The sequence below is a fragment of the Bos taurus genome, chromosome 14, assembly GCF_002263795.3.
Source record: "Bos taurus isolate L1 Dominette 01449 registration number 42190680 breed Hereford chromosome 14, ARS-UCD2.0, whole genome shotgun sequence".
NCBI lineage: Eukaryota > Metazoa > Chordata > Mammalia > Artiodactyla > Bovidae > Bos > Bos taurus.
The window spans coordinates 82,007,611-82,022,353 of record NC_037341.1 but is presented as its reverse complement, the minus strand read 5'-3'; the positions used below and the strand labels follow the sequence as shown (position 1 = coordinate 82,022,353).

General features: G+C 46.5%; 1 protein-coding gene across 1 annotated transcript in view; it reads left to right on the top strand.

The window, feature by feature from the left end:
* Positions 1-14,743, top strand: part of SNTB1 (syntrophin beta 1) — a 252,028-nt gene that overhangs the window by 100,506 nt on the left and 136,779 nt on the right. The window contains exon 2 of the mRNA XM_015474564.3: positions 12,486-12,702. Coding sequence (XP_015330050.2) covers positions 12,486-12,702 — 217 coding nt within the window. The remainder of the gene's footprint in view (positions 1-12,485; positions 12,703-14,743) is intronic.

Genomic DNA, 14,743 nt, shown 5'->3' with positions numbered 1-14,743 from the left:
GGAGTGGGTAGCTTTTCCCTTCTGCAGGGGATCTTCCCAACCCAGGGATCAAACCCAGGTCTCCCACATTGCAGGCAGATTCTTTACCAGCTGAGCCACAAAAGAAGCCCAAGAATACTGGAGTGGGTAGCCTATCCCTTCTCCAGGGGATCTTCCCAACCTAGGAATTGAACCAGGGTCTCCTGCATTGCAGGTGGATTCTTTACCAACTGAGCTATAAGGGAAGCCCATTTTAAACGTATGAAGCAACAAAGCAAGCCCTTCTATCTTGACTGCTCAGAATCAAGGGGAGCTTCTAGAGGCTTGGAGGAGAGCTTGTGAGGGCTGAGCCTCCTGGATCTGGCAATCAGATACAAGAAGCTTGCTTATGCCTCTCCTCTGGCATGCTGATCAGTTCCTGTAGTTCTTGGCGATTCCTCTCCCAAAAGACCTGTAAGCAGAGTCAAGCTAAGTTTAGCTTAAAGGGAAAAAAAACCAGTGCATCAAGTGTGGCCAATAGGCATTAATTCTGTTGAATAAAATGTGTTGAACAAAATAAAATTCTGTTGAATAAAATGCATGTATACTTGGGAGGCTTCCCAGGTGGCTCACTGGTGGAGAAGTCCCCTCCCAATGCAGGAGACACAGGAGACGCGGGTTCGATCCCTGGGTTGGGAAGATCCCCTGGAGAAGGAAATGGCAACCCACTCTGGTATTCTTGCCTGGAGAATCCTGTGGATAGAGGAGCCTGGTGGGCTATAGTCCATAACGTCACTAAGATCAGACACAGCTGAGCAGACAGGCATATACATGTGTGCTTGGGAGTGGGTGGAGTTTGGTGGAGAAAGTTAAGCTCTTACCCCCTGGGCTATGGACATCCCAGGCAAATAAATGCACAGCCAGCTTCTTACAGGACTTAGAGTTCATGCGTCGTTCGGCGGAGTTGACGAAACGTGTAGTGAGATTATGCATAGAGTGTTGTAAACGGTGAGCACTTTGAAAATGGCAGGATTTTGTGACGTTGTCCAGCCTGATGGACACTGATGCCCCACACCCATCTCCTTTGCTCCAGATGCTTCTGTAGTTGCTTTAGGTCTGCTGCATATCCAGGCGAGGGTGAAAAAGAAATTCAGACCTGGCCTGAGTCTGCCCTTGGTCATGATATTTTGTTTACTTAACCTGTTTCCTTTGGAAAATCTTGATGACTCTGGGCTTCTGCCACTGAAAAGTAACTGCAAGGTTACTGAGCCCCAAGTCTGACTTGCAGGATGTTGTTACCAAGCTACACCTGGAATAATAGGAGTTTGTTTTCCAGAGATACCTGTCAGGAGGAAGTGAGCACAGCCCTTCCTGCCTGTTGACGCAAAGTCCTGTTCACACATGGTCTTCTGTCTGGAAAAGACTGAAAACAATATTAGGGCTTGAGCGTTCACACGTCCTTGCTGCCCATTACTCACTTCCTGTCTTCAGATGTTAGGGTAGAGCTGCTAAAACAGTTACCATACTTTCCCAAGGAAGAAAAACTATGATTATTGGTGATGGTGAGGAGCCAACTAGCGAACTGTTGGAGGATCGAGTCTGTAGACATCATTAGTCCATATTCTCTCAAGTATTTATTAATAGCTAATGAATGCACTTTAGTCCAATTGTGAGTATGTATTGAATTATGTTGTAGCAATCCCCTGATTTAATTGATGTACAGTAAATGAATGAATGAAATGATACTTTATGTACTAAGTACTGATGATTTTGATGGTTCCTAGAGTTAAAAAGTCGGAGAAGGCAATGGCACCCCACTCCAGTACTCTTGCCTGGAAAATCCCATGGATGGAGAAGCCTGGTGGGCTGTAGTCCATGGGTTGCTGGAGTTGGACTCGACTGAGCAACTTCACTTTCACTTTTCACTTTGATGCATTGGAGAAGGAAATGGCAACCCACTCCAGTGTTCTTGCCTGGAGAATCCCAGGGACAGGGGAGCCTGGTGGGCTGCTGTCTATGGGGTTGCACAGAGTCGGACCCAACTGAAGTGACTTAGCAGCAGCAGCAGCAGAGCTAAAAAGTAGATAGGTGTTCTTGCAATACATGTTCTCATTTAAATTTCGTAACAATAATAGCAACAACATAGCAGTAAGAGTTATATGTGAGTACCAAGTATGTGCCAGACACTGTTCCAATGGCTTTGGATACATTTTAAAAAATTATTTAATCCTCATGACAATTCTATGAGATAGGTCTTGTTATAATCAGGTGAGGAGGTGACGTTCAGAGAGGTTACATACCTGTTCGAAGAAGCCCAGCTTGTAAAATAGAAAGAAAAGAAAAGTTAGATTTAAGATTTGAACTGAGATCCTCTGACTCTGGGGCTTCCCTAGTAGCTCAGTTGGTAAAGAATCTGCCTGCATTGCAAGAGACCCAGGTTCAATCCCTGGGTCTGGAAGATTGAGGAGGGACTGGCAACCCATTCCAGTATTCTTGCCTGGAGAATCCCATCGACAGAGGACCTGCTGGGCTCCAGCCCATGGGATTGCAAACAGTCGGACACGACTGCAACTAACTTTCCTTTCCTCTGACTCTGAAGCCCTTATTAAACTGGTGCATTTCATTGCCTCTCTGAAGAAGGCACCTGTTCCTCATTTTATAAAGGAGGCTTCTAAGAGTTAGAGAGCTCATGTCACCCAATATGTAGCTACCATGTAGCTAACAAGCATATAGTCATAAGGAAGTGGGCAGCATGATTTTGCGTGGTGTACAACCGTGACCCGCCCTCACTGTATCGGGGTCATTAGATTCTGCGTCTTCATGAACTGCATTCCAGAAGGAACACAGAACCTGACGGTTTGAAGGGATTTTAGAAGCAGCTGTTCCTCCACAGAGTAAAAGAATCTTTGCTGCCACGTGGGAGATAGCTCATCCAGTTTCCGCTCGAATGTCACTCACGATAGGGAACTCGCTACTTCACAGCGTTTTCTCACGTTGAACCCAAAGGTAATCTCATAATTTGTGTTCACTGATTGTGACTCCACCCTGCAGAGATACACATAGTGAGTTTGGTACAATCTCGGTTATGTAGGCGCCGTAAATCTTCACTTTTTGGTTACCTTCTTTTTCAATTTTTTAATTTATGTACTTGGTAGCTCTGGGTCTTTGCGGCATGTGGGATCTCATTCTCTGACCAGGGCTGGAACCCAGGCCCCCTGCATTGGGAGCACGGAGTCTTAGCCCCCGGACGCCAGGGAAGTCCCTCGGTTGATTTCTAATGATGGTGACTGACCATTGTGGTGTTTCCTATGCCAAGCTCCGTAGCAGTCTTTACTTATACTAACTCATTTAGTCCTCACGACAATCCTATGAAATAGGATTGTAACACATGAGGAAACTGTCATTTGCTCAAGAGCTGCTGCTGCCGCTGCTGCTGCTAAGTAGTGGATAGAAAAGACAGGAATTGGATTCCTCAGACTCCAGGCTTTTTGTCTTCACCACTGTTCTAATGTCTCTCATTTAACCTAAGTTTTCTCTGTGTCTTGAACCTTTAGCACCCCGGTTCCCCTGTTTGCATGCGTGCGTGCCTAGTCGCTCAGTCGTGTCCGACTCTTTGCAACCCCGTGGACTGTAGCCCGCCAGGCCCCTCTGTCCATGGGATTATTCCAGGCACGAATACTGGAGTGGGTTGCCATTTCCTCCTCCAGGGGATCTTCCCAACCCAAGGGTCAAACTCTCATCTCCTACGTCTCCTGCATTGGCAGGCGGATTCTTTATCTGCGGAGCCATTGGGGAAGCCCCTCAGCTGCCCATAGGATTTTGTAAAAAGTCAGAAGGCGCATCTGCCTAAGGCCAAAGGATTTGGCGCACATTTTCACGGGGCTGTTTGTCAGTGATGACTCAAAGAGCAGGATAAGAAATATTCTTTTAAAAACCAAACAAGAATGTCAGAAGAGGCAGTTTCCCAAGGAATCATGGGGTATTTGAAGGACAGGAACTGTATTTCCCGGTCCTTGCAGGTGAGGAGAAGGAGACCCAGGAGGTGAAATGACTTGCCCGGGGCTGGAGAGCTGGTGAGCACAGGCTCAGAACTGCAACCAGGTCCCGACTCCCAGGACCAGTTCTTTTTCCAGCTCACCACTTGGCTTCCTGAGAGGTTAGCTGTAGTTCCTGAGAAGTCTGATTTACTCCTTTCATCATTTTTTGGTCCTTTTGGAAATATTGATGAGCTCCCGCTGCATCTTCCCTAAGATGACCCAGGAAATGGCTTTAAGAGAAGCCTCGCGTGTGTTGCGTTTTTGTCAGCAAACCCCACTGTCACCAGCTTGTCCCCCATTTGCAAGTTGCACTGAAGGTCTGAAAACTGAGGCTTCTTGCCTCCAGCTGATCCCTTTCCCCCTTAATCACATTGGAAAATGTACATTTCGTGTTCCCATCCCTTAGAGTCATGAAATATTTCTTTTCCTTCCTATAATCTGGAAATCCCTTTTTTGTTGTTTTGTTGTTATTTTTAAGAGGAAAACTTGCTCCTAACAGAGGGACTTGCTGATTCTTCAGAAACCAGCCTGGTAGGGGAGTTGATTGGATCTGCCTGAAGCATTTCCTCGTTAGTAGCCTATGTCTGTTTTTCCTTTCAAATGTCAGCTGGCCTCCTCAACAAAGATTTAATTGTGGCAACTCAGGGCCTTTGCAAACAAGGGCTTTACCGACTGTTTTTTTGAAATCTTCACATCTGTCCACCTTGCACATGAAAAACTGGAAACATACTGAAAGCGACTTGGTGCATTATTGGTTTGGGGACCACTTCTTACTTCTCTTCTCCCGCTCTTTTGTGAGAGAAGACTGAAATTTTAATTGCTTAACCACGTTTTTTACTTCATGATGCCCAGGAAGGCATGGTTTATTAATTAGTCCTGATTAGGAGGTGCCAGAGCCCGGGCCTGGCTGCTGCTTGATCAGTTTCAACAGTTCTCTGCCCGAAATTACTGTCTGTGAGCACAGGGAGGTATAATTATGCAGACACTAGCTGCACAGTTCTGCCAGGTTAAACCTTCTATTATAAATACACATTACAGTGTCTTAAAGGCACTTACTGAAATGCTGTAGTTTAATAGTTCAGGCTTACAAAAGCAAGCTCTCTTACGTTACCAGCAACAGCCTCTTAATTGGATGTTTTCTCCCAGTATAGAAAAATGTTGGCTTAAATACACAGACATACACACACACACACACACACACACACACACACACACACACACTCTATCTCTCTCTCTCACACTCACCCAATTAAATTTTTTTAAAGTGTGAGAAACAGTATGACTTCGTGGTTAAAAGGAAGAACTCTGGAGCCAGGCTGCCTGGATTTGACTCATGTATCTGCCACCTCCCTGCCTTCTAACTTGGGCGTATGATTTACTCTGTCTCTCTCTCTACTGCAGAGTCCTTGGTTAAATGGGGATGCTTGCAATGTCTGTATGCCAGGATTGCTGTGAGGTTCAAGTGAGCACACAGCAAACACTTAGCAGGGTTCAAGGAACCTGGTCGTTCTTTCTTTCACTGATTGCTCCAGTACATTTACTGTGTTTATGCCTTATAAAGAGACATGACTTACAGCTTCCCAGGGGGCACTAGTGGTACAGAGCCGGCCTGCCCGTGCAGGAGACCCAAGAGATGCAGGTTCAATGCCTGGCTCAAGAAGATCCCCTGGAGGAGGAAACGGCACTCCAGTGTTCTTGCCTGGAGAATCCCACGGACAGAGGAGCCTGGCGGGCTGCAGTCCACGGGGTCGCAGGGAGTCAGACACGACTGAAGCAACTTGGCACATGTCTTGTGAAGTCTAGTTGTGTTAAGCTGGCGTGATCAGGGCTGTCTCCCTATGGCAAAAGCTAAGTATTGTCCCCTTGTTTTGTTCCACAGTAGTAGCCTCCCTTCTCACTAACTTTTAGCTGGGTTGGCATAGAACTGTGCAGAGTTAAGAGTAAATTTCTATCTAGAAGTGACCATGTGACTAAATTCTGGCTGTTGGGTTGTAAGCAGATAATGTGTCAGCTGCTTAAAACTGACCCTGAAGGAAGAAGGGTAGTGTGTCTTTTACTTTTTCCTTCTTCCTACTAAAGGGAATTTGGTCCTGATGGCTGGAACCCAAGCAGCGCTGTTGGGTCATTAGATGGCAGGTTGATGATGTACAGCAGGAAGCCCGAGGACCTGAAAACTTCAGGGAGCTGAGAGTTCCCCTGGCAACGCTTTTGTTTCACCGTAGATTTTTGGTAAAAGAAAAGCAAATCTCTGCATTATCTAATACACTTACTACTATCAAATCTAGTCTTAGTACATGTACTCCAATGTTCACTGCAGCTCTGTTTACAATAGCTAGGACACGGAAGCAACCTAGATGTCCACTGACAGACAAATGGATAAGAAAACTGTGGTACATATACACAATGGAATATTACTCAGCTATAAAAAAGGAATGCATCTGAGTCAGTCCTGATGAGGTGGATGGACCTAGAGCCTATTATACTGAAGGAAGTAAGTCAGAAAGAGAAAAACAAATATCTATACTAATGTATATTGTGGAACCTGGAAAGATAGTACTGATGAACCTTTGTGCAGCAGTGGAGACACGGACATTGGGAACAGACTCTCGGACACGGCTTGGGGGAGGAAGGAGAGGGCGGGACGTGTGGAGAGAGTAATGTGGAAACTTACGTCACCACAGGTAAAACAGACCGCCAACGGGAATTTGCTGTATGACTCGGGAACTCACACGGGCTCGGTAACAACCTCAAGGGGTGGGAGGGAAGTTCAAGTGGGAGGGGACACGGGTAAACCCATGGCTGATTCATGCTGATGTTTGATAGAAACCAATGCAATACTATAAAGCAATTATCCTTTTCATTAAAAATAAATAATTTTTAAAAAAATCTAGTCTTAGGTAACCCTTTACCCTCCTTGAATTAGACCACACTGCTTGACAAATCTTTGCTTCTGGGCTAAGATTTGCTATACTTCCCCAGCCTCTACTCATGATGGACAAACCCACACTTCTGCATGTTCTGAGTGTTCACCGTGTCTCTGGAAGTAAGCCCAGATGGTCGTGTCACTGGTAGGCCAGCATCCAGCATCTTCTCCATCTGCTATAAGCAGTCTCTCTTTCCTGGTGCATCCTTGCTTGCTGAGTCGCTTCAGTCGTGTCCGACTCTGCAACCCTATGGACTGTAGCCTGCCAGGCTCTTCTGCCCATGGGATTCTCTGGGCAAGAATACTGCAGTGGGTTGCCGTGCCCTCCTCCAGGGGATCTTCCTGACCCAGGGATCGAACCTGTGTCTCTTAGGTCTCCTGCGTTGGCAGATGGGCTCTTTACCACCAGCGCCACCCAGAAGCCCCTCTTTTCTGGAGTTCTCTCTGAATCTGACCCTCAGCTCTGCCATTCTCTTGCCCCTAGATCACCAGGGCTGTAGCTACTGCCACCGAATAAAGAATAACTACCCTTGGTAGACCCTCATTTTGAATACTTCATCTTGGTGGGCTAGCCAGATTTCATGAAAGAATATGATCTCTGCGAAATCAAACCCCAGCTTCACCAGTCATTAACCCCTTAAGTTAAATTTCTGAGCATTGGTGTGCCAATGTGTAAAATAACACATTTGTCTTGCAAGGAACAACCTGTGTAAAGCTCCTAGTGGCCCCCGGAATTAGAATAGCCGTATGTTTCTTTCCAGCAGGGTCTGAAAGTGTTAGCAACGTAGTACATTCTTCTTTTAAAATGTATTCTTTTACTGTTTCTGGACACAGAGATACTTGGTGGCTCAGATGGTAAAGAATCTGCCTGCAATGCTAAGAGACCTGGGTTCGATCCCTGGGTCGGGAAAGTCCCCTGGAGAAAACCATGGCAACCCACTCCATTGTTCTAACCTGGAGAATCCCATGGACAGAGGAGCCTGGTGGGCTACAGTCCATGGGGTCACAAAGAGTTGGACATGACTGAGCATGCACGCATGCATATGGACACTTGATAAATGAAAGATCCCTTCTCCATTTCTTCTCCAGACCTGGTTTTTTTGTATATAAAGTGAGGCTTTAAATGGTCATTTTAAAGCTTACATGCAGGAAGGATGGAGGGCCTCTGATCCCAGACTTGGCACTAAGTGTATAGTGGATGCTCCTTCTTTATCCCCCTCCAGACTGAGGTCTGATTTTCCTTTCCTATGGTATTGTGATAAAAACTGTAAATCAGAGTACGTTATGTAGAAGGGTTTCCCTGGTGGCTCAGTGACTCAGGAGACTCAGGTTCAGTCCCTGGGTTGTGAAGACCCCCTGGAGGAGGATATGGCACCCCACTCCAGTATTCTTGTCTGGAGAATCCCATGGACGGAGGAGCCTGGCAGGCTACAGTCCATGGGGTCGCAGAGTTGGATACAACTGAAGTCTCTGAGCATGCGTGCGTGCACATTATATAAAACGACTTTTATTCTTACCTCTACTTAGCTACCCTTTAAAGTCAAGTTCAAATGCCACCTACTCCAATGAGCATCCCTGGGTTGTCGCTTCTGCAACACTCACCCCCTCCTACAGCCAGAAGGATAATAATGCAATCAATGGAGAATTGTCAAACGACCTTGGGTGTGATACTTGAGTTTCCCACTATCAATAAGTATAAGTCAACAATATACAAACCTAAGCAGAGTTATAGCTTCTACAAAAACATACTCGGAGATAAAAAAAATTCAGTAACATCAGAAGAGGTCTATTTATTCCAGTTTTTAGACAGCTTAAACCTGTCCCACTGAATTTTCTGCCTTTGTTCATAGGTATGTCTGTGCTCCTTTTTAAATGGTATTCCTTAAAATACACTGTTCATGAATAATCTTTCTAATTCTGTCTGCAACCTGTGCTAACAAGTTTGCAGCAACCAGGGAGCTGTTTTCTCCCAATTGCATTTATATTCAGTGAAAAATCTTTTCAAATATGTATTGGTGCCAAATGACATCTCCTCTGTCTTAAATGAATAATGGCTGGTTTTAATATCTACGACTGGATCTCCCAGTATATGCCCTTACTGCATGCATCTGGGTATGTTTGGTCTGCTTATTAAATTGTTGTGAACTAACCTGTTACTCAAACTCCTAGATGCACTTTTCTGATGAGTTCTTCCAGGGTCCTTTCTTCTTGTTGCAGCTCATTCTGCTTTATGCCATCGCTTATATGCTTGTTTTATGCCGCAGTGTTAAGTGGGGTTCCGGAGAAGCAGATCCTCTGTCTGGAGGATGGAGCAGTGGGCCGGTAGTCTCTTGGGCTTGATGACTTCTGATGTCCAAGAACAGTGTTCCAGAGCAGGAGAGCATCTCAGAGTGGTTCTCAGCAACACACAGCAGCTAGGATACAGGTCCTGCAAAAAAGGGTCTGCTGGCACACGACAGCATCAACTATAGTGGCCTGTGACTTGGTTGCTCTTAAGCATGGAAACCACGTCCTGTTGGTTCCTGAGTCTCCAGGAACCTGACCCCGTGTCTCCTACGGGGAAGCCACTGGTTTGTGCAACTGAGTCGCCCAAGATCTGGAGGAACTGCCCCTTGGGTTTGCCACCCATTTTAATCCATTGCCATTTGTAATAGCAGATGCTGTTAAGGGACTTAGCCAGACCCCTCCCACAGCCCCAAGCAGCAGAGAACCAGGCTATGTGAATGGCAGGAAAAGGACATGGAAGCTCACATTCTGCATTTCAAGAACCCAGGTGCCTTGTCAATGCGAATGCTCTCTAAGGACCAAGTGTTTAAATTCAGAATCAGCAAATAACACCTTAATGTGTGCTTAGTCCTCAGTCGTGTCTGACTCTTTGCGACCCTTTGGATTGTAGCCCGCCAGGCTCCTCGGTCCATGAAATTTTCCAGGCAAGAAAACTGGAGTGGGTTGCCATTTCCTTCTTCAGGGGATCTTCCTGGTCCAGGGATGGAACCCAGGTCTCCTGCATTGCAGGCAGATTCTTTATCATCTGAGCCACCAGGGAAGCCCCAAGTGACACCTTAAGATCAAGTAAATTTATCAGAGAGCAGAATTTCGGTCTGCTCCACTCAGCTCTTAAACGATTTTGTTTCTTTAAATTTTAAAACACAATATATAACACAATGGCTAAACATGAGAGATTATATAAAAGAGTAATAAATGAATAATAAAGGTCTATTTCTCCATCCTCTTGAGTTTCATATCTACTCCCAGAGCTAACTACCATTAACATTTTCTTGGATTTCTATCCATAATTGAAGTAGCTACACAGACATATATATCTATGATTGCACACAGATGATTACAGTAAATACACTGTTCTCTATTGCTTTTTTTAAAATGGATAGTAGATCTTACAGGCTTTTCTACATCAAGACATCGGTATCTATCCATTTTTAAATGAACGTAAAGGTGTCTTCAAATTTCTTTAACCTGTTCTCTTTTATTGAACCTTTCAGTTCAGTTCAATTCAGTCGTGTCCGACTCTTTGCGACCCCATGAGTCGCAGCACGCCAGGCCTCCCTGTCCATCACCAACTCCCGGAGTTCGCTCAGACTCACGTCCATTGAGTCAGTGATGCCATCCAGCCATCTCATCCTCTGTCATCCCCTTCTCCTCCTGCCCCCAATCCCTCCCAGCATCAGAGTCTTTTCCAATGAGTCAACTCTTCACATGAGGTGGCCAAAGTACTGGAGTTTCAGCTTCAGCATCCCAGGGCTGATCTCCTTCAGAATGGACTGGTTGGATCTCCTTGCAGTCCAAGGGACTCTCAACAGTCTTCTCTAACACCACAGTTCAAAAGCATCAATTCTTCGGCGCTCATCCTTCTTCACAGTCCAACTCTCACATCCATACATGACTACAGGAAAAACCATAGCTTTGACTAGACAGACCTCTGTTGGCAAAGTAATGTCTCTGCTTTTCAATATGCTATCTAGGTTGGTCATAACTTTCCTTCCAAGGAGTAAGCGTCTTTTAATTTCATGGCTGCAATCACCATCTGCAGTGATTTTGGAGCCCAAAAAACAAAGTCTGACACTGTTTCCCCATCTATTTCCCATGAAGTGATGGGACCGGATGCCATGATCTTCGTTTTCTGAATGTTGAGCTTTAAGCCAACTTTTTCACTCTCCACTTTCACTTTCATCAAGAGGCTTTTTAGTTCCTCTTCACTTTCTGCCATAAGGGTGGTGTCATCTGCATATCTGAGGTGATTGATACACCTCCCGGCAATCTTGATTCCAGCTTGTGTTTCTTCCAGCCCAGCGTTTCTCATGATGTACTCTGCATGTAAGTTAAATAAGCAGGGTGACAATATACAGCCTTGACGTACTCCTTTTCCTATTTGGAACCAGTCTGCTGTTCCATGTCCAGTTCCAACTGTTGCTTCCTGACCTGCATACAGATTTCTCAAGAGGCAGGTCAGGTGGTCTGGTATTCCCATCTCTTGAAGAACTGTCCACAGTTTATTGTGATCCACACAGTCAAAGGCTTTAGCATAGTCAATAAAGCAGAAATAGATGTTTTTCTGGAACTCTCTTGCTTTTTCCATGATCCAGCAGATGTTGGCAATTTGATTTCTGGTTCCTCTGCCTTTTCTAAAACCAGCTTGAACATCAGGAAGTTCATGGTTCATGTACTGCTGAAGCCTGGCTTGGAGAATTTTGAGCATTACTTTACTAGCATGTGAGATGAGTGCAATCGTGCGGTAGTTTGAGCATTCTTTGGCATTGCCTTTCTTTGGGATTGGAATGAAAACTGACCTTTTCCAGTCCTGTGGCCACTGCTGAGTGTTCCAAATTTGCTGGCATATTGAGTGCAGCACTTTCACAGCATCATCTTTCAGGATTTGAAATAGCTCAGCTGTAATGCCATCGCCTCCACTAGCTTTGTTCGTAGTGATGCTTTCTAAGGCCCAGTTGACTTCACATTCCAGGATGTCTGGCTCTAGATGAGTGATCACACCATCGTGATTATCTGGGTCGTGAAGATCTTTTTTGTACAGTTCTTCTGTTCTATTTTTCAGCTCTTACAAGTAATATTTTTGCCATCATAGATTTCTACCATTACGGAGTAAGTGTTTTTCTGTGTATTTCTTTACATACATGTTCTCAGCACTGTTTTTTGAAAAGATTGTCCTTGCTTCCCAACAGAATAATGGTAATGTGGATGGTCAAGGTGGGTACCAGATACTCTACATCTATACTGAATAATTGTGTTTCTTTTAACTAAGATATGCTTTCTCAGTCTCTGTTCATTAGTTTTCCAGCCTCTTTCCCAGAATGCACCTTATAATCAGAAAAGATAGACGTTGTCATAATCGAAAAAACCTGAGAGTCATTCTCAAGTTCAGGTCATCTTAATGGCAGATTGTAAAAACCACGTTGGCACCTAATTTATGGGACAGACAACTATTATCGGGGTTAGGGTCCTGTGCGGAGCTGGGCTAGCCCGCTCTCCGAAAGCCGCAGCCCGCCGGGCCCCTCAGCGCTGACCGAGGCTCACTGTCCCCTCTCTGCTTGCAGTGAAGTACATGCGCGAGGCCACCCCCTACGTGACCAAGGGCTCGCCCGTGTCCGAGATCGGCTGGGAGACCCCGCCGCCCGAGTCCCCGCGGCTCGGGGCCGGCGCCCCGGACCCGCTGGCGTCGCAGCCGCCGTCCTTCCACCGAGACCGGAGGAGCATCCCGCTCAGGATGTGCTTCGTCACCCGCAGCCTGGCACTGGCCGACCCCGAGAGCAGGTACGAGTGGGCTGGCCCCTCCAGCTGGCCCGAGGACCGCGAGCAGTGTGTGTCACGTGCGCCCGCCTCCTCTCTTCCTCCCTCCTCCTTTTTCCTTCTTCCTTTATCCTCGCGAGGAATCTGTGTGTTAAGCTCTCGTTCCGGAAATTGTTGAATCGATGGCGTCAGGATCTTTTGTCTCTTCGCTGGGTCTGCCTCTGCCGGACGCTGGGCCAGTTTCTCAAGCTCTGAGCCTCAGTTTTGGCTTCTGTAAAATGGAAATAATTGAAATCCATACTTCCCTGAGTTATGAAGAGTAAATGAGGAAATCCACGTGAAGTACTTAGCCCAGAGGAGCCTTCCATGAATATAGGCTGTAATACTATGTATTATTGATGTAGGGTGGTAATAAGCGTGGGCTTCCCTAGTGGCTCAGTGGTAAAGAGTCCGCCTACCATGCAGGAGCTGCAGGACTGTTCAGTCCCTGGGTGAGGAAGATCCCCTGAAGGAGGGAATGGCAACCCACTCCAGTATTCTTGCCTGGAGAACTCCATGGACATGTAGTTTGGTGGGCTACAGGCCACGAGGTTGCAGAGAGTCAGACACGACTGAAGGGAGTGAGCACGCATGCACAGTAATAAGCATGTCGCCTCCCTGGGGCCCTCATCTGTGCCCTCGGAACGTTCAGGGAGAGGATCTTCAGTGCTGTTTTCTGCTCTGAAGCTCTCTTTATTCTCAAGAGAGGAAACAGAGTGGTTTGGATCCAAGTCTAGGATGCCGTTTCCCAACGTCTGTACGTGACTTCTTTGTCACAGGCTAGATACATAAACCAATCCATGGCAATCAGAAGGAGTCCTGGCAAGATGAGCGAATATTTGGGGTCTCTCTTCCCCCCCAAAGTCTTCATCTCCTCTGCACAGAAAATGTACATCTGGAATGAAAAGAAAAGACGTGTAGAAAGGAAAGAGGGAAATGGAGCCAGCGAAGGGGGAATCTTGGTGACCTTTGCATCCACATTTAGATGCTAAAAATAGACAGCTCTCCTGGCCCTTATTTATAACATATGTGGGACAGCTGTGACCCTCCCGAGGAGGAAGTACTTGGCTAGGTTCAGGGCTGCTGGTGGGGAAAACCCAAAGGAAATAGAAACAAGGAGAAAGTTGCCTCCTTGGCTCCCAGCTCGGTGCTTTCTGGTTCTCTTCCCTGTGAACTTAGGCTGAGGAAGCTGCCGGCCCTTCTGACCCCAGCCAGCTGCCGTCTCCTCGGTCAGGGGTCAGAGATGGGCCTTTGTATGAGACAGCCCGGTCCCCGCAGAAGAGAGGAGGCGGGGAGGGCCGTTCCGAGGGGGCCCCGCCTGCCCGGTCCGCACGCCTGCTCCCTTCCTGCTGCCTCCCGGGCCGCAGCGGGCGTCTTTCGCACTGACTTTCCTCCTCCCTGACTTTTTTACCCACCCAGTCAGAACAAGTCCCTTCTCCCAGGAGTCTGAGGTCTGAGATTTCAGGTCTGATGAATTCATAACTTACCCGCTGCCGGTCTTGTGCCGGGCAGCATGCTAATCACTTTAGCCCGGCTTTAGCTAATCACTGCAAAGCGCCCGCCTTCGGGTGTGCCCAGCACACAGTTTTGCATTGTTTTTAATGGCCTATCTAGGGTTGCAGAGAGATCTGTGAATTAGTTGCCACATTGACTAGTTGGGAAATTTCACGTTAAAAAGCCAGATTTCTGCTTTTCTAGTAAAATTAGAAGATCTAATGGTATCCTTAGGCCTACATTGCTGCAGGCAGGGCTCTAATCTGTAGCAGCCCAGAAAAGACTTCTCCTTCCAAAAGAGAAGGAGCTCTTCTCATCAGTCCTAATGCCTTACACTTAAGGGATTCAGTGCATCACCTGACCTGCCGGGGTGTTCAGTTTCCACCTAGTCCTTGAATTTGTAACCATGCTTAGACCTCTGCATCTCAGTCATCATCCCCATTCCACAGATAAAGATAACTGAGGCTCAGGGCTCATATAAGTCCCTGTCTTCATAACTAGTATGTGATACAACTGGGCTTTCATCTTGTTC